This window comes from Schistocerca cancellata, chromosome 4 (genome assembly GCF_023864275.1).
Source record: "Schistocerca cancellata isolate TAMUIC-IGC-003103 chromosome 4, iqSchCanc2.1, whole genome shotgun sequence".
Classification (NCBI taxonomy): domain Eukaryota; kingdom Metazoa; phylum Arthropoda; class Insecta; order Orthoptera; family Acrididae; genus Schistocerca; species Schistocerca cancellata.
In genome coordinates, this window is record NC_064629.1 from 694,997,161 (window position 1) to 695,021,911 (window position 24,751).

At 40.4% G+C, this 24,751-nt stretch overlaps 2 protein-coding genes across 2 annotated transcripts in view; one reads left to right on the plus strand and one right to left on the minus strand.

The window, feature by feature from the left end:
* Window positions 1-15,078, minus strand: part of LOC126184635 (ras-related protein Rab-39B) — a 41,676-nt gene extending 26,598 nt beyond the window's left edge. The window contains exons 1-2 of the mRNA XM_049927108.1: window positions 14,717-15,078; window positions 7,602-7,711 (exon numbers count right to left, since the gene is read on the minus strand). Coding sequence (XP_049783065.1) covers window positions 7,602-7,711; window positions 14,717-14,830 — 224 coding nt within the window. The 5' untranslated portion in view covers window positions 14,831-15,078. The remainder of the gene's footprint in view (window positions 1-7,601; window positions 7,712-14,716) is intronic.
* A 9,401-nt stretch (window positions 15,079-24,479) lies between these two features.
* The window catches only part of LOC126184384 (axoneme-associated protein mst101(2)-like), a 35,640-nt gene continuing 35,368 nt past the window's right edge, over window positions 24,480-24,751 (plus strand). Inside the window, exon 1 of the mRNA XM_049926769.1 lies at window positions 24,480-24,631. Within this exon, the coding sequence (XP_049782726.1) occupies window positions 24,480-24,631 (152 nt within the window). The remainder of the gene's footprint in view (window positions 24,632-24,751) is intronic.

Sequence of the window (24,751 nt, forward strand, 5' to 3'; positions counted from 1 at the left end):
ATGCTGGACCGTCAACTCTAGACTGAGAGACTGGCAGAATAGCTGCAAAACGTGAACAGTATCTTTGCTTCATGCACTTCTTGTCTAGGTCCCTAATGATGAAGTTGCATATCCATAGTGATGGTATGTGAACCAGTACATTGAATTATGCAAGAAAAACTACAGGTTAAGACAAAGTAAGCACTGTGACATTTAAAAGTTTCCCACCGCTTCCGGACTTGGTCAAAGACAACATAATGTTACACAAGGAAAGAGTTTATGAGTTTTCTTGTGTATGTGACACATCTTTCAGTTCCATTAGGGACAAAATCATGTCAAACAACTTGCATTTTACAGGAGTGTGCTTTGGAACACAAATGACACACTTGCCACCTTTAAGCTAGCAAATCTATTGTTGTGGTGTATTTCACTTTTTACAGGTAATTCATTGTACTATAATAAAATTAAATTATGCTTGATACATTCAACACTTGGGACTTCACCACTTGAGTCTTAAGAAATTCAGCTGTTTGAAGACTTCACAAACTGTGATCACAGTTTCCAGTTAGATATCACCTGGAATCTTGTCATTACGGAACTCCGTTCTCTTTGTAAGTATCAGTTTTCTGTGAATTCATCAAACAAGAACAGTAGATCTGATCTTGAAAATGTGAGCCCCACTGTGGAAGACACTGATTAAGCAACCTAACAACACAGGCACTCAAGTGCTGCCTACCAGCAGGTGTTTCAATAAATGATATCTGGATACTTTTGCAAGTTCATAGCTGAAGATGGCCAGTTGACTAGGCCAAAATAGTGTCTTATGGACATGTGGCAGTTTTCCCTAAATTTTATGGAATGAAATTAGGCACTGTCAATTTAATTACCAATGTAAATGTAATAACTTTCTCCAGAGAACTGGGGAACCTTCTCGTTCTATTTTTTCAACTGCAAGCATTCACTTCACATAGTTCCTTTGCGTATCTATTATTGAAATAAAGGGTGTTCCAAAATGATTCATCCAAATTTGCAAGACTATATCTTCTACAAAAATGAAGACAGAAACTTTGAGCAAATATTAATTAGAGTGTTACAGAGAGTTTATTTTCCACGAGCCACCTGATTTCACTATGGTGTATCTTTTGTACATTTGCACATACAAACTTATGATAAAAGTGTTCATTTACCTTTAACAAATGGTCAAGTGTGCCCTCCATTAGATGTACAACAAATAAGATTAATGGTTGGTTGAAGTGACTGAAAAGTGAGGTTATCAGTCCCTTAGTCAAGAGATGCATCGCCTGAAGTTAGTGATATCACCTAGAAATTTGATCAAATTGTGACAGTATATAGGAATGTTAAAATTGAGGCACTGAAATGAATATTGATGCCAGAGATAAGAAATAAATTGGAGATAGAGAAAGGTATATGGACCAGGAGGTACGCAGGTGGAGCAGACAGGGCTGCCCCATGGCTCATCTGTGGCAAAAAACTTCAACCACATCTGACCCCCACAAAGACTACGAATGAGCTAAGACAGTAACAGAACAAATTATGCCTTCTGGGCGGCAAATCGTCAACATTAAAATTCATAAGGCTAAAAGCTTAATGAACATCAATTGGACTGACTACAGTTATATCGGGTAAGAAAAATAATCTCAGCAAGTGGGTAGGGGGCAGGTGAGTTTCCCCAAGGCCTCAGCATAGACAGACAGACAGAGAGAGAGAGAGAGAGAGAGAGAGAGAGAGAGAGAGAGAGAGAGAGAAATCAGGCAACCTTTGATACCGATGTGAGATCCATACGCCCCTTATGGCCAACCCATCATTCAGGTGATACATTGTTTAAAAATGCTCTTACATGGAAATGCCAGGGCAGTGGTGTCCGTCCAATGGAAAAATCTAATTTTTGGAATGTTCTTACAATTGTGGAAAAAGGCAGGTCTTCAGCATATCCAGGTGCGTGATTTCTGCAAGTGTCTTTTTTTGTGACAAGAAACAGGCTGTACGTCATATTGTGAAAAGGGGGGGGGGGGGGGGGAACATGATTCTTTGGAGATCCTCACTCTTGCTCATTCTCAAATTGGTGTGGTTCACTTTACCACTTAAATGGAGCATAATTGCCATCTCCCTTATCCACATCCAGAATGAATTCACATAATTCTACATAATGTTCTCTCCATGATAAAGGACTTTTAGCAACTTAATTCTGTATGGTTTGAAACACACCAGACATATGAGGAATGGCTAATTGTTGGCTGAACATGACTGTAGGTGTCTGTGGACAACAAGCACAACCCTGTTGAATATACTCTACATCTTGTCCGAGCACATGGTAGTAACCCGCAGATTTCTCTTCCCATAAAGGTTTAACATTGCAAAGTAATACGAAATGGAATGAGCCCATAAGGTCAGTGGTAGGGAAGGTAAATGGTTGACTTCTGTTTATCGAGAGAATTATGTAAGTGTAGCTCATCTATAAAGGAGACTGTATACAACACTAGTGCAAACCATTATTGAGTTACGTTCAAATATTTGGGATCCCCATCAGGTCAGATTAAAGGAAGACATCAAAGCTATTCAGAGACATGCTGCTAGATTTGTTATTGGCATGTTCAATGAACATATGAGTATTATGGGGATGCTACATGAGAAATTGGAATCCCTGGAGGAAAGACTACATTCTTTTTGCAAAACACTATTCAGAATATTTAGAGAACCAACATTTGCAGCCGACTTCGGGACAATACTGCCGCTGAAGTGCATTTTGCATTAAAACAAAGGCAAGATAAGGGAAATTAGAGCTTGTATGGAGCCATATAGACAATCCTTCCACCATGCCTGCAGATATTGTTTAATGCTTCGAACTGTAGGAGTGCATTGCAACAATCTCAATGTAAACTGCACCGAACAATTTTAACAGAACTGCACCTGTTGGTTGCTAATTTATCACCATCTATACATGACACACAATGTTCACTTTGTGTGCAAAACTTCAGGATGAAAGTAACTTTTATGTGACATGTCACTGCCAATTGACATAGCTCGATGAAACTTTGACCATACAGAGAAAGAACTGCTACATTATAGTACAGAAGTTAACGGATAAATACACAATGAGACTAACTGCAATGACACTTTTAGTGAAAGACAGTAATTATATTGAAGTCACTGTTATTCACGGTGGTACCTTGGGTATTACAAAAGGTGGGGCATGGTTCTTTATAGTGTGTGCGATCGCAAGACAGCAATGCTTGCTCTGAAATGCTGGTTGTCGCCAGGAGTAGTTGGTCGCTGGTAAGGAGTTCTTGTGCTAGAGTATTCCATTCTTCCACCAACACAACTGACAACTACTGGATGATCATTGGAGCATATGGGCGTGGTGCAATATGTCTCCCCAACCCATGGCACACACTCTACAGGTTTTAGGTCAAGGGAACAGGCGGGTCAGCCCATTTATCGAAAATCCTCTGATTCCAAGAGCTTTTCAATCCACTCAGTTGAATGCAGTTGCGCACTGCCATAAATAAAAATGAACTGTGGGATGAATGCATCCCTGGAAATAGAGACATGGGGAAGGAGTAAACTGTCACAATAATATTGATGGATGAGTGTACTGTGTTCAAATATTTGGAGGTCTGCATGCCCATGTAACACTGCCTTCTCACACCATAGCACTCAGACGACTAAAATGATAATTTTCAATCATTTTTCAGGTGCATTGTGTGTTCCCACTTCTTGCCATATTTGAGTATGTCCATCACTGCCTAACATGATCATTTTGGTGCTCCAGGTGTCATGATGTGGTAGGTATAATGTTGCACTGGCGTAATGACCTCTAAATCTTTGAACATGGTAAACTTCCTGGTCAGGGTTACTGGGACACTGTACTATTTCCCAATGTGTGTATTTTCAGGGGTGTTTTCGCCCCGACTTCATTTTTATGAATGACAAAGTGTGACTGCATTTAACTGCATAGCTGGAGCAGCTCTTTGAATGAGAGGACATTTGGCCAATGGACTAGCTCCCCTCCCCTCAACCTGACTTGAATACTACTGAGCACATGTGGGATGTGTTAGGCAGACGTACTGCAGGCACCAAATACCATCCAGCAGCTGTCAGCCATGCTGGTGGAGTGACAGAATGCCCTACTGCAAGAACTTCTTACCAAACTTGTGGTCAGCATAAGCGCATGTTGCAGAGCATTAATTGCCATCCGTGGCAATCGCACACCCTATTAAGAACCATGTCCTACCTTTTGTACTGTTCAGGGTTCCACCATAAGTCATGGTGCCTTCAGTGTAATTATTGTCTTTGAATGTGTTATTTTTGTTCATCTCATTACATATTTATAAAAAGTAGCAGGTCTTTCTACGTTTGGTTCAGATTTCATCGAGGTATGTTACTTGGGTGAGAGACATCTTGCAAAAATTTCTTTTGTCATTTTGTTTTGCACACCAGCTTATAGTGAAATACAGACAAACCTTGCCAGCAACTACATGAATCATTAATTTACAACTGCCACCAAGGTAAAGTCTTAGTTTCGATGTGTGTGTTAAAATCTACATCAAGTTTCTATCTTCATTCACATACAAGATATATCCTCATGAAATCAGATGGATGTTTTTGAAACACCCTCTAACATCTAATCTGTGTATAAGACAATCACATTGATAAAAATGAACTGATTAACTTCTGTGACTGGTGATAAACTCCTCAGCAATCTTACATCCTAAATTAGCATAGTTTGATGGGAAGGTTCTGTCTTCACTACGTGTATCACTCTCTGAAAATCTATACAGCTAGGTAATTGTGCTGTTTTCACCTTCATATTCTTTCTACTGTTTTCACAATCACAGCGACTTTTTGGAAACAGTTTTCATTCTGTTAACTTTCAATACTTTTTATAGGTAATTCCCCTGTGTAAGACACCCAATGCCTTCCATTTTGGATAAGTCTTTATACACTTAACAACTGGGGTTGAAGTTAAGATCTCAAACCCTGAAATAAATGGCATTTCATTACTGTATTGTACAGTGATCGCTGAAGCAGAAACACACACACTGAAGTGACAAAAGTCATGGGATAGTGATATGCACACACATAGATGGCAGTAGTATAATGTACACAAGGTATAAAAAAGCAGTGGATTGGAGTAGCTTTCATGTGTACTGAAGTGATTCTTATTAAAAGGTTTCTGATGTGATTATGGCTGCACCACAGGAATTAACAGATTTACTGTGAAATGGTGGTTGGGACTAGACATATGGGACATTCCATTTCCGAAATTGTTAGAGAATTCAAAATTCCATAATCCACACGGTCAAGAGTGGGCTGAGAAGAACACATTTCAGGCATTACTTCTTACCACAGGCAAAGCAGTAGCTGACAGCTTTAACTTAATGACAGAGCAATGGTGTTTATGAACAGTTCTAAATGCTAACAGACAAGCAACACTGCATGAAATAACCACAGAAATCAATGTGGGATGTATGATGAATGTATCCATTAGGACAGTGTGGTGAAATTTGGGCTATGGCAGCAGATAAGTGACCCAAATGCCTTTACTAACGGCACGACATCGCCTGGAGTGTCCCTCCTGGGCCCACGACTGTATCAGTTGGTCCCTACGCAACTGAAAACCCATGGCCTGGTCAGACGAGTCCCGATTTCAGTTGGTAAGAGCTGATGGTAGCGTTCAAGTGTGGTGCAGACCCCATGAAGCCATGGACCCGAGTTGTGAACAAGACACTGTGCAAGCTAGTGGTGACTATATAATGGTGTGATGCTGTGGGCTCTGTATACATGGAATTAATGGCATCCTCTGTATGTTCGACTACTTGCAGTCATTCATGAATGTCTTGTTTGCAAATAATGAGGGAATTTTTATGGATGACAATGTGCCATGTAATCGGGCTGCAACTGTTCGAGTATGGTTTGAAGAACATTCTGGACGATTCAAGCAAATGGTTTGGCCACCCAGAACAACACAAATCACATAAAACATTTATGGGACATAATCGAGAGATCAGTTCATGCACAAAATCCTGCACTGCTAACACTTTCACAATTATGGGCAGATATAGAGGCAACACGGCTCAATATTTCTACAGGGGACTTTGAACGGCTAGTTGAGTCCATGCCACATCGAAGTGCAGCACTACACTGAGCAAAAGGAGGTCCATAACCATATTATGAAGTATCCCATGACTTGTGGCCTCAGTGTCAAGCTTCCAGTAAAAGTAGGGGGGTTATGGTCAGACAGCCTGTTGACAGAGTGAGTGCTGTGTATCTGAACACTGGTAATTATCAGTTTTTGGCTTAGGAACCACATATTTGCCATAAGGGGCAGGTGATTGTGGTTAAGCCACCATGCTGTAAGCTATTTTTGACAACAATAAATTGTCACAAAAATTTGTCTGAATATTCTAAATTGAAGTGGCAGTGTTAATGGTGCCTTTACAATTCAGTACAATGGCATGATACCACTGGTACAGAACACAGCTGATTCTAAAGTCGGTGATATCACATCACATGTTTCATCTCTGCCTCTGGAATCTGTTTCTAGGGTATTTATTCATATGCACAGCCACTGACTAACTGATATGGTAATCTGAAAATTGTAAGATTGTAGTATGGAAGTCTACACAGCACATCTGTGGATAAATTACTTGAGAGAAACAAGTGTAAGGCCTTCTACTGTCATGCTTAACATATTCAGTCACTATCAGAAATGGAGCTGAAATGGAGAAATTTCTGTATTATGATTTTTACAATTTCAGAAAGGGTTTGGATGAGAATCAGACAACTGAATATTTGTATTTGGTCATCTGTGTTGTACTGCATTCATGGCCACAGACTCATGACAAAGCCAAGTGCAAAGACTGACAGTTAACCCTTGGCATAATCAAAAACAATGTCATGTAAGTAAACAAGTAGAATGATTTGATGATGTGTAACAACATTCCCTGTACAACCACTGGACTGAAATATAGCTAACAAATAATTAAGTATTCAGTCGCAGTAATTTAATATGGTATGGCCCATAAAACTAGTTGTTGAAAAAGTAGACAAATTTTCAGCAGCAAAATAATGAAATGTAATTCACCCACAAAGTCATTCTTGCCTGGAGTTATCAGGCATCAACCTGGAAACCTTAGCAAGTTGGCTTAACAATAGATGATGATTCAAAGAAGAGCTGCATGGTCTGTTTCATCAACAAGATGATATCACAGAAATGCTCACTCTCCAATGAAAGATGCTAAGAAAGTAGCCTTTGGATCATTAAAAAGCTTACACTTCAAATTCTCAGTATGCACAATGAAAGACCAGTCAAGAAATGGTATCTCCCACACATATCCAGTTGGTGACAAGATATTACGCAAGATGTATTAGGTGCAGCTATTGATATGGTTGTCTGACTGTATGCTGTGCACTGCAGCTTAAGAGTCTACTTACAAATATTGTAAATTTGCACTTTCATGGAATTAATGGGGAAAAAAAAGTTGTCCTCAACTCAAAGATCATTTGAACACATCAACACCTAACATTTTCCCCACACACAAAAATCCAAGTTAACTGTAATAATACTGGTTATTTTAGGGGAGGGGCATTTCAAATCATACCTGAATCTCTCCTGTCCAGCTGTGTCCCAGAGTTGAAGTTTTATTCTGGTGCCATCTTTCACTTCTATGAGACGAGCAAAAAAGTCAACACCCACAGTCGGATCTGAAAGCTGAAATGTCAATACAAACAAGTTAATTTCTGTAAGTGCATTAAGTAATGTTTCAAACAATTGAAAAATCACTATCTCCAGGTTAGCTGAAAATAATGGTAAATGGAAGAAAACAGGTACACTTCACAGCACAAAGTAATGGTAGCAGCTGAAATTTGAATTGCCTAGTAAGTTACACAAGAGCCTATCACATTATATACAGTAACATTCATAAAGGTAAAGAATGTGTGTAACTGAATCTGAGGGAATTACGGCTTATTAACATTCATGTGTGTGTATTGCAGACTAATCCTGTTTGAAATAGATTACTGACTCAGGACAATGGTTTCAATGATGGAACAACATTATCTACAATATGAGCATTCTGGGCAGCATCCCAAATCGATGGGAAAAAATTCAGCTCCAAACTCTGATGTATTTGGCATTGATACACACCATGGAAATTATACACTCTTATGGGACTGTTACTCTCTGCAGAAAACAGATTGATTGGAAAATATTACAAAAGATATTTTCCGAAACAAACACTTTGTTGGTCATGTCAATGATTATCACCTGAATTTCCCCTAATTGGCTGCACATTTGCTTTGCAGACCAGCCTGCCAAAGCCAGTGCCAAACTGTATCAACTGATCTTGGAAGAGCAGTAGTATATTTCAACCAGACTGTGTTTAAAAACAATTTGCTGTTATGTGCACACAGTTTCAGGATAATGAACTGGTGGTGTTCACATCAACTTCTAGTTTCTACATATCTGGTGGATTTTTTCCAGTATTGTGATATGGTTTTATCCATCGTTCTACAGTGTGCTCAGTGATGCCATCAAATTCTCTTCCTCCACAAGAGCAGTTTTACAGACACTGACAGCCTCTTGACATAGCTCATGAATAAAGCAGGTGGACTCTAAGCATGGTGGTTCAGGTATCTGACCTAGAATTGTGTACTGCCATTAGCTATTACGAAACAAAGTGTAATGACAGAAGTAAATTGCCATGTCTGGCCATATGTCAGTGCAGCAGAATACTGCACCACACATACAGAATGTTTAAGATGATAAATTACTCAAAAATGGCATTCCCCTATGGGTGAGCTGATCCTACAAAGAAGTTCAACAGTTTAATCTCTGCATGTCTCCCTACATGCTTTAAGCCAACTAGGCCTTATAGGACTTAATTTTTGAAACAACTAAGGTCAACAGTCATCACACTGGACCACTTTACTACTTTGAATGAGGGACTGGTTGCAGTCATCAGAGCAATTACTTACAAACCAGGACATCGTGGGTTCAAGTCGCTGCTCTTATGTCTTTCTTTTTAATTATTTTTCACGTCGGTACTTAGAAGTACATTTGTATGGCATGAATGGCTGGGAGACTCTCAAGAGTGATTTTCAACAACCTGTTTGCAATTCTTGCAATTGGATGGCACTTTGGCAATGTGTGAGCCCTTAACTTACCCCAGTATTCCTATTGAGAAAGGGCACCTACAGTTTAACACAGAGTCTGAAACATGACATTCCTAGTGTATCTTCACATCATTTACTGGATATTTAGAAGTCTCTGATAAAACTGAAGGCTAACTTTACTTTGTGCAATAATAAATAATATAGGTAAAAAATAGTACAATACACAAGTCTAGATAACCATAATGCTTATTGTCCTGTATGATAATTAAAGTAGTCTCCAAGCATTAATTACTTAATAAATTAATTACACATAGACTTTATTTCATGAATATAATTAAGATTCATTTTCTGGCAACTATTAGCAAAAGTGAATGAGCCAAAGTGTTTTTATTCAATTTGCATGGTGCAAAAGATAGTGTTTTGAATGCTATGACTTTTAGGCCTATCACTCATTACACTGTTAAGATTAAATTCAGGAAGACTCCCTAAATGATAAAAAAGATAAGTAGTAGATTTATTATCTCTGGAACAGAAAACCCAATGACTTAAGCATTTGTGCAAGCATTTTGAGTGGCCCCTAACTGGTGGATTGTAGGGTGTAGCCTGCCCTAGTTAGAATTCAGTAATATAATCATAAAAAAGCCTTACTGGTGGTGGTGGTGGCAGTGCTGCGTAGACTGAATAAACAGCTTTTAATAATCCCCCCCCTTTCTGCTAGACTGCAATGGACGTAATTTCTGTATTACTCTTTTTCTTCTTTTTGTAGAAGTCAGAGTCAACCCATGTAAGTAGATTAACAACAAGTGTTGGCAATAGTTTCGTTATACTTGCCACAACAAGTGACCCTCACTGCTATTAATTTTCAACAGTAGTCGAGACCTTTTTTATTTTAGACTGTAGAATGTCATGTTGAGTTCCAACGTTATCCTCTTTTCTACAAGAGATGCATACTACATGGGAAAAAAATTCCCTGTATTTCAATGGCATGCTGTTAATTTTAACAGTGCGTGTGACAGCTTCTAGGCTGTGGTCCAAAAACTGTTGCAACTAATGTTGAAAATGAACAGCATATCATTGTAACACAGGGATTTTTCCCCCATATATATGGAATGGAAGAGAAAAGAGATACTTTTGAAACTTAACATGGACATTCTTGGCAAGGTTGTTAGGGTCCATATTAATGGTCTGGAAGGGTACCTATGGCTACTAACAGCTTATTGTATTTGCAGGAAAGCTTGTGTGGCTCCTTGGAATAGGTCTATAAAACAAATAGGCCACTTTTTTAATAACATTTCAAGTAATGACTGCTCTCAAGTGTTTTAAAAATGGCATATTGCATTTAATTTGCACCATTGCTGCATTGGAGCGACTGTGTAATTTTCTGCCACAGATTTTTGTGCTTTAAAGTGTACATTACAGTGGCAGTATTCCATGGAGTACAAGACACTCCCATCCATTCACCATCACAGAAATCCACCTACACAGTAGAAACCACTTAACACTAAAATCAAAGTCTTACTACCATCTGCACAGGACAACTGCATCTAACCATTCCATTAATTCTAACTGCTAAATTTCTTATACAAACCAGTTCATTAATAAAACATTCCTCATGTTAAAAGCACTGAAAATACGATTTTATTTCATATTTACTGACAGTATTAGGCAGGAAGGTTTTGTAGCAAACCAACTACTATCCAAAGGTAAAATAACACACTGTTCTCTGTAAATCTATGAGCACATTTGTGGGTCGTAAGACCTGCAACTGGCTTAAGCTCTTCACAGCCATTGCAGGTAAATTATATTTGACTGCTCTGATATACTTAGCAGGGTGGTGGTGTCAAGACCACGTGATATTTCACCAAGATGACTTCTTGCCGCTCAGAGTTCTGTGTAATGAGCAGATAAAAAGTGCAATGATTATACAAAGATATCCTGTCATGAGGACTACATTAGGATGGGAACAAGTTAGCTCAAGAAAATACCACACAAGCTGTGTGATGCCACCCAGCTGGATGTCACAAAGCTGCAAGCACTAGAATACCAACACAAACTGACATGTAGCATGTAATTATTTTTTTCCGTTTTGGCCATGCATTGCTATGAATTGCTACAGTATACCATACACTGTAAGTATTTATGGCCCCATCTCTTATCCCTTTAGAACAATTTTAAACTTTCAACATTTAGTTTGTAACTAATAAAGGTATGAAAATCTTTTTGTGTCAGTACATATTCATCTATACCGTGCAAACGACCGTGATACGCATGGCACTGTACCAGATATTAGGATTTCTTGTTGTTTCATTCGCATATAGAGTGTGGGAAGAATGATTGATTGACTGGCTCCGTGCGTGCAGTTATTATTCTAATCTTATCCTCATTAGCCTTATGTGGGCGATACGTACAGGGTTTTAGCATATCCCTAGAGTGATCATGTTCCTGAAACTTTGTTAACAGACTTTCTGGGGATTAAACAAACCTGTGTTCATTTGCACTGTCCCCCTCTGTATGTGTTCAATACAATCTGTTAATTCTATTTGGTATGTGTCCCACACACTCAAGCAATATTCTAGAACTGGTCGCACGACTGATTTTTAAGCAGTCTTGTCAATTGATTGCACTTCCCCAGCATTGTACCAATAAACTGAAATCTACCCCCTGCTTTACCCAAGACTAAACCTATGTGGTCATTCCATTTCAATATCTCTACAAAGTATTAAACCCAGGTATTTTGTATGAGTTTGCTGATTCTAACAGTGACTCACTGATATTATATTCATAGAATATTATGTTTTTTCATTTTGTGAAGAGCAAAATTTTATGTTTCTGAACATTTACAACACATTGCCAATCTTTGCACCACTCTGAAATCTTATCAAGATAGGACTGAATATTTATGCAGATTCACTCAGTATTTCATTATAGATACCTGCATCAACTGCGAAAAACCCCGATTTTACTGTTAATATTGTTTGAAAGGTCGTTAGTATACAACATGAACAGCAAGGGTCCCATCAGACTTCCTGGGGCACACCTAATGTTACTTCCACATGTGACTAACTCTCCATCCAAGGTTGATGGCATGTCCTCCCTACCAAAAAGTCCTCAATCCAGTCACAGATTTCACTTCATATGATCATTCTTTTGACAATAAGCATAGGCGTGGTACTGAGTCAAATGCTTTTCAGAAATCAATAAACAGAGTATCTACCTGGTTTCCTTGATCCAGTGATATTCACTAATATTCCTATTATCTGTATATTCCACAACTCCACCACATGCACTGCAGCACATTTACATTAATGACTCTGCCCAACCCATTAACTCCCATTTAATGAACTATGCAATTGACACCTCAATTTTATTCTAGGGTTGAGTAGGAATAGTAGCAACATATTTTAGCTCCTTGCACACACACCCACACTGAGGGAGGACTCGAACCTCCGGCAGTAGAGGCCGCGCGATCCGTGACATGACTACTAAAACCGCTCGCCCACTCTGTGCGGCAGGCTGTTGTCACCACACTAACAAATAATACACATAACATCCAGGCAACAAGCTGTAAATGTCTGGGTTTATACATTGATGAAAATCTGGTGGATAGACCACATTAATTTCATACACACAAAAGTCAGCTGGTGCTTACATCTCCTTTGCAGCTCACAAAGAGGATTCCTACCAAAACATTAAAAATAGTATGCTATGAAATGTATCACTACATGACTGAATTATTTGCACTGTACTGTTGATACAGATACTGAGAAAATACACATGGGATAATGAGATAGGCCACAGAGAATCCCACTGGGGAAAGAAAGAAAGAAAGAGAGAGAGAGAGAGAGAGAGAGAGAGAGAAATATTATCTTCACACTACTTAATTACATTTTTTTATGGACCAACAAATAAATTATGAAGTGCAGTGATGTAAATGATCACAACACCAGGATAAATATGACTACCTCTAGCAAAGTACAAAATTAAAAGTGACAATCAAAACCTATGCATCAATGTTTGTTAATGAACTGCCAAACTAAGAACATGTATGGGGAATTATTTTAACACAAAATTCAAATCTGTTCTGATAGAAAAATGTTTACATAAAGCCAATGAATTTTAAGATTCAGCTTGTGATATGAACCAGTGGCACATCAGCTGTAAACTAAGAAATTATGAAAGATATAAGCTGCAACCATTTCAAAGTAGCATTTGCAAATATAATTATTTAACACCTATTTATAGCATTTGCAAAATCTACCCTTTTGACAGCTACATGCAAAGAAAAGGCAAATAAATAAATGTTTATGATGTCGTATTTTAAACAGTTTGCATCATCTGGCTATTGCTGTTATTGCTCTTAAATCATTTGCTATTAAGCCCATTTAAGCAATTCATTTAAGAACACTCTTGTGTTCCAATTACATTAAACTAGACATTGCACACTTCTGTCCACTGTTACAGTAAGATTCTAAAATATAACATATTCCAAGCAGCACCGTTTAATGTGAATCAGATTAGCAAGGATTGACAATTGTCGAAGTATTTGAAAAACTGAACAAAATATTGTATTTTACAGTTTTGAATTAAAGGTCATTAACAGATAGTTGGAGAATCATTGGAAGCAATCTGTTATGGCCTGTTAAACGAAAAATCCCAGTATACAACACATGTGATTTTAGGAAACCACAATAAAACAAAATTAGGACAGCTGGGTATTGACTTCTATCCATACCTTTGCCACATAAATGTCTTGTGTCTTAATAGCAACACCATTCACAATGAGAAAATTTAATATGTTAACTGACTCATGTCTGCTATGTGTACTTGATAAAACTAGCCTTCATGAAATAGTGAAATGACTACAGTTAAGTCAAATTTATTAAACCTAAAAGCACAGGTGTAATATAACTTTAATAAAATGCACAATTCAAATCATCGAAAGACAACTTGTGGAGTGGACTGCTCATGATATACGTTTAACACATGCTGCTTAAGCAAAAGACATTTTTAACATCCTTCTGCAAATTTACTGTTATACCAAATGTGTACAAAGACAAACGTTTGTTGGCATTGACAGTTCTCATTTTGTTAACCAGGTAGAAAAATACAGAAAATTTAAAAATGTCGGTGCATTCAATAAGTATGATCTGAATAGAGCATCTGACATGGCAATGAAAGAAAGTACACACCCCGCCACAAAAATAAACGAGTTAAATATTCGTATAAACGTCTCCCACACGTAAAAACTGACACCGATGAAAAATATTAAAAGGTTCAAACAATCCAGCGGGGAAATTACAAGAATATTGAACAATTACTTCAGACAACTACTTTCAGAGTGAACCATATTTCAACAGCATAATAAAAACGCAACAATGTCATTTCTATGGATAAAGTGCACACACAATTTGGTGATATAAAATCTTTTACGCTTCAGATCAACAAACAATTACAGTACATGGAGGTTTAGAAAAGAGCTGTATCCTGCCTCTTCCGATCTTACGCCAAACAATCTACCTACTCCCACGCGCGTACACCATACGATCAAAACATTCGAAACGTTCCACAACACTTCTTAAAATGTAATGAAAAGTTTACTTACCTCAGCGAATTTTCCGTCCGTGAAATACTTCAACAATGAACTTTTACCAACTGTACTGTCGCCGATTAATATCAAACGAAACTGGTAGTCGAAAATTGGTTCAACCATTTTCATATGTTTTAATCTGTTTGCGCGGTAGTAACTCTTATTATACACATCGTCAACACACTCAGAACTACTCTCTCGACACAACCTTTAACCCTAAACACAGATAGATTTGTTTTCTTTTACTATCATTACTACATCCTTGGTATATCAGCTGAGTGTGACACAATACGCCACCTTTGACTGGACTTTAATTGCCAACCTAACGTCCTACCACAACAATATTTCGGAAAATCCATAATGAGCGTAGTAAAGCATAGCGAAATTTCACATATTCCTGAATCTCATAGATATCCTAATATCATATTTTTTTTACGTGTGTGTCTGCTCTTCGGTGCAAATGCACCGAAGTGACGGAGGTAAGAAGACTAGAATATTTCCGTTTGTGAAACAATACCTCAGTAGATATTTTTTCCTCTTGACAACAATGGATAATTTTGTAAGCGTATATATGATTGATTGCATTTCCCACTGACCATGCAAGTAATGACCCTTAAAGTAATTGTTTTAAGAGTATTTTTGTTGGACAAATTAGTGCATGGTGGTGTTTGAAATTTGCTTTACACGTTACTTTTATGGTGTTTTACTAACAATTTCTTTACCACAAAACCCAACAGATACAATTTAGAATCAGACAGATCTGTGTAAGTACAAAGTAAGAAATTATTTGGATTGGAATTTGTCTTGCTTTCGGTTGAAATGATCGTTTATGTCTGTGTCTTTACATTACTTTGAATTTTTCGAATTCCTTCCGTTTATAAACAGTAGAAACAAAATTAATCATTTATTACAGAATACTACCACTTCTCAGTTCTTACAATCTCACCTCAGTTTTCACACACGTCTGAAAGACTTTCAGTCACATTTTCTGCACGCCACTATTCATTTCTCTTTTAAAGATCTTCCTCGCGCTTCCGTCTTCTTTCGTTTGAGTCTTTATTTGAGGTAGTTGTTTCACTTAAACTTATCAGCAGACTGGAGAAAATTCTTGGAATCACACCTTCATGCAGATTTAGTCAAGCTCCTGGTTATCTGTTCTCAATTTCTTTCAAATATTTGAATGTATCATGTCTGCTTCAAAAGACGGTACTTCACACAGACATCACAAGAACCGCTGGCTACGAGGTTGTCAGTCGTTTCGCGTATTTAGTTCTCTTGTCACTGATACTGGTGATTGCGAGCCTGAGATCCTTAGGCGCATTTTGATTGCGAGGAAATCTGCAGCAGAACTTGCTTGCATTTGGAAGGAAGCGCGAGTATCATTGCCAAGACAGCTCACCGTCATCCGATCTCTTATCTTCCCTATCGCGACCTATGAAGCAGATACGTGAACGATGAAGACAGCAGACTGTAGCAGGATTGATGCTCTGAAAATGTGGTGCTCTAGAAGATCGCTCCGAATATCATGGACAGCACATTGAACTAAGGAATCTGTCCTGAAATAGCTCAGCATCAGAACACGACTGTCTGTTCTGTCAACCAGCAGTAGTTTTTTTTTTTTTCACATTGCCAGAAGTCTAGAGACAATGGAAAGAACAATCTTAGAGGGAAAAGTCGGCAGCTGAAGACCTAGATATATGCACCAGTGAAGTGGACAGACCACATTAAGTCTCCGTCAATCCATTATGGCCTGGGGGACATCGGCTGGTACATATTGATCGATTCAAAAAACTGTACCAACAGCCATAGGTTTTGGTTTATTTTATTTTATATCTCAAATGCATACAATGATATAAAATAAACCAATACATACAACTGTTGGTACAGATTTTTGAATCAAGAAAAAGACCAGATTAAGAGCTTGACCAGGATGGGCTTGCAACAAGCAGTCCAAGTCATGAAGGTATGGGGGGGGGGGGGGGGGGGGAGGAGAGATCATGGGTCACACATGGTCAAACACACTTTGTCACAGGTAGGAGAAGTAGGTATTTCTCCAGAACAAATCCAGGCAACACTTTCTCCTGCCTAAAGAGTATTTTCTTAAGAAAATTCTGAAACAATCACTCAAGATAGATTCTAAGACACTAAATAACACACATTCTATATGTCAAGGGAAAAAGGAGAAAGCAACAGGGGACATTTCACAGACCTAACAATCCCTCAAAACATGTGATCAATAAAAAATAAAATACAACACTTTGAAGTTGAGCTCCAATTTTTGAACTGCAGAGTACTTTGTGTCCATGAGCACTAGTGTAGATGCACAGGACTCCAAGATGTAATATTGTCACTGTATAAAACGACGGACTCTCATTGTAGGATTACTTGAAAGGACAGAGGATCATGCATTTATATCAGAAAAGGAACAATTCAAATCAAGAATTACAATTCAAATGAAGACTGATCTTAATATAATAAGTGAAGACAAACACTTTGAAATATCAGCTATAATTAACAGAGCCTGATAACACCAGGAAATCAATCATTTTGTGTATCGATATCCCAGTGCTTGAGTGAACACTTTTTTCAATAAATTAATGGAAGTTCATGATAAAACATAAGTACAAAAGTCAACATAATTTTGTACAGAGACAGAAACAAATATCATAAATGAAACTAGTAGCATCCTCATAAATAGCCGTTAGTGTTTCGGCGTATATATGGCAATTGCTGAGGAACTTTGGCAGCTGTCGAAAAGTGCTTTACAGGAACAAACCCAAACACTCAGAAGTGGCAGAAGTACGAGTCAGAACGGCAAAGTCATGAAATACTACTAATCAGAATCTCGAAAACATGGTTATCAAAAGCTCATTTACCAGCTCTGAAAGCAAATATATACACAGACTAAGGCAGCAACCTATGTCTACCTGATCACGTAGCATATATCAGAAGGAACAATGTTTTCAAGTGGAACTTTAAGATATTCTGGAATGTTAGGAAATACGAGTGAAACAAAATGCTGTGTCACCAGCAGAAACTCCAACATCTCGAGTCACTGAATATCATGAACCTGACGAAAACTTGGGAATAATGTGGGATTAGGAAGAATGGAACAAGTAGTAATTGAGGAAATGCCTGGTATTTTAAGACAACAGGAACTTAAAGACAAAATTCTGAACCATGTGTTATCTAATGCAGAAAGCAGGTAGCTGTGAACTATGACAACTGACTGTTGAAAAAAACTTGCTCCACTGATGAAGGATGCTAATGCTGCGTTTTCAGCTGTTTAAATACATCAATTGAAGAAACGATCTAAATCGTCAACTGCACAGCAGTAACAGAAAAACTAGAGTCACTGCAACTGAAAATCAAATTTTAAAATATGATACAAGCAACTTCAATAATATGAAAGAGCATAAAATGAATAATTAGAAAACAGTTGAGTACCTGATAAAGTACTGGTTCAGTATCGGAAAAATCGCGAAGATTTAAAAATTAAAAAGCAAAAATAACAGCAACAGCCAGGAAAATCTAGAGGTGCAACGACAGGATCGTTCACTACATGCAAAATCAAACTTCGGAATCCAGTCAGAGTCAGTTCATCCTGGACCTGAATCAGCAAGCAGAAGCAAAAGTTGAAAAACCAGAGAAAAGGGGGGGGGGGGCGGCAACAGTTAAGTTCTGGAAAGATATGCGGGAAACCAAAAAACATAAAAGTATTGGATGGATAAAGGACTTTGAGAAGAAATTTTGTCAGCAGAATCCAACATTTAGTTAGTAACGGAAATGGAAAGAGGAAGAGAGGGAAGAAACTTTACACTGAACATCACTCAATCAACTGCACGGCTTCTGGTTAAAAAATATATGACCAACCCTCTTGTGGAAATCGTTGAATTGTTTAACGCGATCCTGCAACAAACAAACAATCATGGAATGGCTAACAACTGAAGAAACTAATACAGGAGGACCAACTAAAAGGGCCACACACATAAATTATATCCGATAATAAGTCTGCCGCCACGTTCAAGTTGCTGACAGGCATAATTGTCGACAGAACTCTCGACTTTTTGGAAGAATTCACCATGCCAGTAGGACAAAAACTTAAGTGAAGAAGTAGGGACGCAAAGGACCAGCTCGTGATCGACAAAATGATTCTGGAGAACTACGAAAGTTGTAAAACATATCTGCACAAGACCTGGTTTGACAAAAGGAAAGCTTTTCACTCACTATGATAGGTGGATCATGAGAAACTTTAATATGATCGGGTCAGCAGAAACATCAAGACATTCACAAAAAAATGGACCAGAGCAGAGGAAGACAGGATTATTTGTTGGAAAATTAAATTAGCGACTTGTCAACATTAACAGAAGGGCAAAATATGAAAGTGAAAGCATCGAAATGCTAAATGGGTAAGTCATTAAATTCCACCTACCAGAAGCATACAGATACGTATGCATTTTGCAGTTGGTTATCAAGCATGGACATTTAAAAACTGTAGTCAGTCAAGTGTACAACACTGCAGACAACGTGAACGGCATATAAATCTAGCTGGATAATCGGAACAGGAAAACAAGAAAGCTCTTGAAAATTAACCATGCACCGTGTCCTCACGGTGGCGTCGACAAAGCTGTACTTGCCCATAAAAACTGGCGGTAGAGCATTCTTCCAAATGAGAAGGTGGGAGAAAAATATCATACCTTCGCCGACTGTGTGAAAGGTAGCCAAGAATCGGCTCTTAAGTCAATAACGGAAAGCTTCTCTAAGCACAGCAAATCAAAAATCAATACCGGAAAACTGCACTTAATGTGAGAGAGCGCTCACGCAATAAAGCATTCTACAGGAAATTTTTTGGACAAGATTGAAGGCAAAGTGGATAAGGAAAATAGTGAGTCTTGACTCATCAATGGAAGCCCGAAGAACGAAACTGAAAGAGCTGTTTTTGCTACACGGGAGCCGGCCGCGGTGGTCTAGCGGTTCTGGCGCTGCAGTCCGGAACCGCGGGACTGCTACGGTCGCAGGTTCGAATCCTGCCTCGGGCATGGGTGTGTGTGATGTCCTTAGGTTAGTTAGGTTTAAGTAGTTCTAAGTTCTAGGGGACTTATGACCTAAGATGTCGAGTCCCATAGTGCTCAGAGCCAGCTACACGGGAACAAGTCATCAGAACTAACGCTGTTAAAGCCAGAATCGAGAAAGCAGTAGAAGACCCAAAGCGATGACTCTATAAAGAAGCTGAGATAATCGACCATATTTTGAGCTATTGCAGAAAGATCGTCGAAACTGATTATAAGCAGAGGCACACTGTGGCATGAATGTGCCTACTGGAACTTACTTCAAAATTACTATGTACCACTGGCAAAGGAAAGGTGGGACTTCCGACTTCAGCTAGCTCAAATGCTGAACAGAATACACCAGACATCACATTTGTGAGGAAAGGAAAGGGTGTATCACTGATATTGCCATTCAGGCGACGAGAAGCTGGAAAAACTTGTCATATACAAGAACTTGCAAATCGAACTGCAGTGACTGTGGCGTAAAACAGTGAAAGTTGCCCCAGCGGTTCTTGGCAAACTGGGGGTAGTGTAGGTACTTTAAAACCATTGACATAGATAAAATACCTGTTTGCCAACTACAAAAAGCCTCTTCACTGGGATCTGCAAGAATCATTCGCTGAAACGTCATGCAGTCCTAGAAGTCTGGGAAGTGTCCTACTCGAGATGAACTACAATACTCAGTACACCGATATTTACTACTTCTGCTGTTTTATTAATATACAATTGTGACATTACGTTAAATTAACGAGCTCCTTTATCACACGATGGGTGTGCAACGAAAGCTAGATTCACACTAGATAACAGAACAGAATGGGAGGAAATGTTCCCTACGAAAGTACACTATGTTATCAAAAGTATCCTGACACCACCAAAAACATACGTTTTTCATATTTGGTGCTTTGTGCTGCAACCGACTGTCCGATACACCATATCAGCAACCTCTGTAGTCATTAGACATCGTGAGAGCAGAATGGGGTGCCCTTTAAAACACACAGACTTTGAACGTGATCAGGTGATTGGATATCACTTGTGTCATACGTCTGTATGAGAGATTTCCACGCTCCTAAACATCCCTAGGCCCACTTTTTCTCATGTGATTGGGAAGTGGAAACGCGATGGGACACGTACAGCAGAAAAGCGTACAGACCGACGTCATCTGTTGATTGACACAGACCGCCGACCATTGAAGAACGTCGTAATATGTAATAAGCAGACATCTATCCAGACCATCACACAGGAATTCCAAACTGCATCAGGAACCACTGCAAGTACTATGAAAGTTAGGCAGGAGGTGAGAAAACTTTGATTTCATGGTCGAGCGGCTGCTCATAAACCACACATCACGCCAGTAAATGCCAAGCGACGCCCCGCTTAGTGTAAGGAGAGAGACCATTGAACAACAGTGGAAAAACGTTGTGTGGAGTGACGAATCACGGTACACAATGTGGCGACCCGATGGCCTTGGTGTGGGTATGGAGAATGCCAGGTGAACATCTGCCAGCATGTGTAGTGCCCACAATAAAATTCGGAGGCGGTGGTGTTATGGTATGGCTGTGTTTTTCATGGAGGATGCTTGCACCAGTTGTTGTTTTGCGTGGCACTATCACAGCATAGGCCTACATTGATTCTTTAAGCACCTTCTTGCTTCCAACTGCTGGAGAGCAATTCGGCGATGGCGATTGCGTCATTCAACACGATCGAACACCTGTTCATAAAGCACAGCCTGCGGCGGAGTGATTACACGACAATAAAATCCCTGTAATGGACTGGCCTGCACAGCGTCCTGGCATGAATCCTACAGAGCACCTTTGGGATGTTTTGGAGCGCCGACTTCATGCCAGGCCTCACCGACCAACATCGATACCTCTCGTCAGTACAAAACTCCGTGAAGAATGGGCTGCCATTCCTCAAGAAACCTTCTAGCACCTGACTGAACGTATGTTTGCGAGAATGGAAGCTGTCATCAAAAAATGGTTCAAATGGCTCTGAGCACTATGGTACTTAACATCTGTGGTCATCAGTCCCCTAGAACTTAGAACTAATTAAACCTAACTAACCTAAGGAGATCACACACATCCATGCCCGAGGCAGGATTCGAACCTGCGACCGTAGCAGTCGCGCGGTTCCGGACTGAGCGCCTAGAACCGCTAGACCACCGCGGCCGGCAGCTGTCATCAAGGCTAAGTGTTGGCCAACACCACATTGAATTCCAGCATTACCGATGGAGGGGGCCACGATCTTTTAAGTAATTTTCAGCCATGTGTCCGGATACTACTGATCACATAGTTTAAGTGTGCTCATACTGGACAGGAAGGTAAACACATCATCACTTAGCTCCTAACTGAAAGGTGGAGGTATAGGAGATACCAAAATAGCGAAGCTGGTCGGCTGTTTGCATACTGCTGTGGTTAGCATGTATGAAAAGTGGTTAAGGGCATTGTAATCAAGAGTAGGTGGTAATGTGTTGGACTTCAGCACCTCCTCACAGTGGTCTGAGGCTTGCCTGTTCTGTAAAGCAGGCTAGGCGGCCATCTGTGGCATATCTGACGACAGAGTGCACGGCTGGTGCAGGAGTGTGTGTTTCAGAGCACACAGTTCAGTGCACTATGCTGAACATGATGCTCTGCAGCAAACGACTCCTACCTATTCCATAGTGGCCCAGCGACGTCGTCAATTACGACTGCAGTTGGTACAAGACCTAGATTGGCCCTGGATCAATGGATAATGTCGCCTGACTAGATGAATCAGGTGTCTTGTTACATTGGGTCTATGGTTTTGTCCGTATACGCCATCACTCTTTGCTGCTCAAAACATGCAGCACGCAATGGATGCAAGCCAGTGGAGGCTGTATTATGTTATGGGGGACATTCGCCTGAGTTTTTATGGGACCTGTGGTAGTAATAAAGGCACTACAACAATTGTGGACTATGAATATTATTGTGGACGACCTGGATCCCTTCATGGTTGATTTCTTTCCCTACAGTCATGGTGCCTTGCAGCAAGCTAACTGACTGGGTCTGAAGGCCAGAATTTTAATACTATGGTTAGAGGAGCATGTAAGTGAACTCACGTTTATGTCTTGGAGACCAAACTCGTCGGATCTGAACCTGATGGGACACACACGGAATGCTCCGAGGTGCTTGCCGAATACATGATGCGTAGGATCACCCTTTTATTGCCTTCTACAGGTGGACCAATACGCTGTTAATCAGCTGGTCGTAATACACTCCTGGAAATTGAAATAAGAACACCGTGAATTCATTGTCCCAGGAAGGGGAAACTTTATTGACACATTCCTGGAGTCAGATACATCACATGATCACACTGACAGAACCACAGGCAACAGAGCATGCACAATGTCGGCACTAGTACAGTGTATATCCACCTTTCGCAGCAATGCAGGCTGCTATTCTCCCATGGAGACGATCGTAGAGATGCTGGATGTAGTCCTGTGGAACGGCTTGCCATGCCATTTCCACCTGGCGCCTCAGTTGGACCAGCGTTCGTGCTGGACGTGTAGACCGCGTGAGACGACGCTTCATCCAGTCCCAAACATGCTCAATGGGGGACAGATCCGGAGATCTTGCTGGCCAGGGTAGTTGACTTACACCTTCTAGAGCACGTTGGGTGGCACGTGATACATGCGGACGTGCATTGTCCTGTTGGAACAGCGAGTTCCCTTGCCGGTCTAGGAATGGTAGAACGATGGGTTCGATGACGGTTTGGATGTACCGTGCACTATTCAGTGTCCCCTCGACGATCACCAGTGGTGTACGGCCAGTGTAGGAGGTCGCTCCCCACACCATGATGCCGGGTGTTGGCCCTGTGTGCCTCGGTCGTATGCAGTCCTGATTGTGGCGCTCACCTGCACGGCGCCAAACACGCATACGACCATCATTGGCACCAAGGCAGAAGCGACTCTCATCGCTGAAGACGACACGTCTCCATTCGTCCATCCATTCACGCCTGTCGCGACACCACTGGAGGCGGGCTGCACGATGTTGGGGCGTGAGCGGAAGACGGCCTAACGGTGTGCGGGACCGTAGCCCAGCTTCATGGAGACGGTTGCGAATGGTCCTCGCCGATACCCCAGGAGCAACAGTGTCCCTAATTTGCTGGGAAGTGGCGGTGCGGTCCCCTACGGCACTGCGTAGGATCCTACAGTCTTGGCGTGCATCCGTGCGTCGCTGCGGTCCGGTCCCAGGTGGACGGGCACGTGCACCTTCCGCCGACCACTGGCGACAACATCGATGTACTGTGGAGACCTCACGCCCCACGTGTTGAGCAATTCGGCGGTACGTCCACCCGGCCTCCCGCATGCCCACTATACGCCCTCGCTCAAAGTCCGTCAACTGCACATACGGTTCACGTCCACGCTGTCACGGCATGCTACCAGTGTTAAAGACTGTGATGGAGCTCCGTATGCCACGGCAAACTGGCTGACACTGACGGCGGCGGTGCACAAATGCTGCGCAGCTAGCGCCATTCGACGGCCAACACCGCGGTTCCTGGTGTGTCCGCTGTGCCGTGCGTGTGATCATTGCTTGTACAGCCCTCTCGCAGTGTCCGGAGCAAGTATGGTGGATCTGACACACCGGTGTCAATGTGTTCTTTTTTCCATTTCCAGGAGTGTATTTTGGCTCATCACTGTATGGCAGCATCAGATGTTCGCAACAGCTACGAGTTTTACGCTGACAGTAGTGAGTGGCCCCATACAGTGCGAAACAATGCAAGTAGCACAGGAAACTGTGGAAGCTATTGGAGCTACAATTGGAGAAAACAGACAGTTCACGATGGTGGCGGGTTCATTATTTACTCATATGGCGAAGTTTTGTGAGGACTTTATATCAGACTGGTCTTTCACCACTGTGTATCGGCAGTAGGTGCTACTATGTTTAAATGCAATGTTAGCTACTTATTTATATGTATAATAAACATAGCTGCTCTTACTGCGTTCTTTAAAATGTCTGCTGGAACTTATTTTTGAATTATATCCATT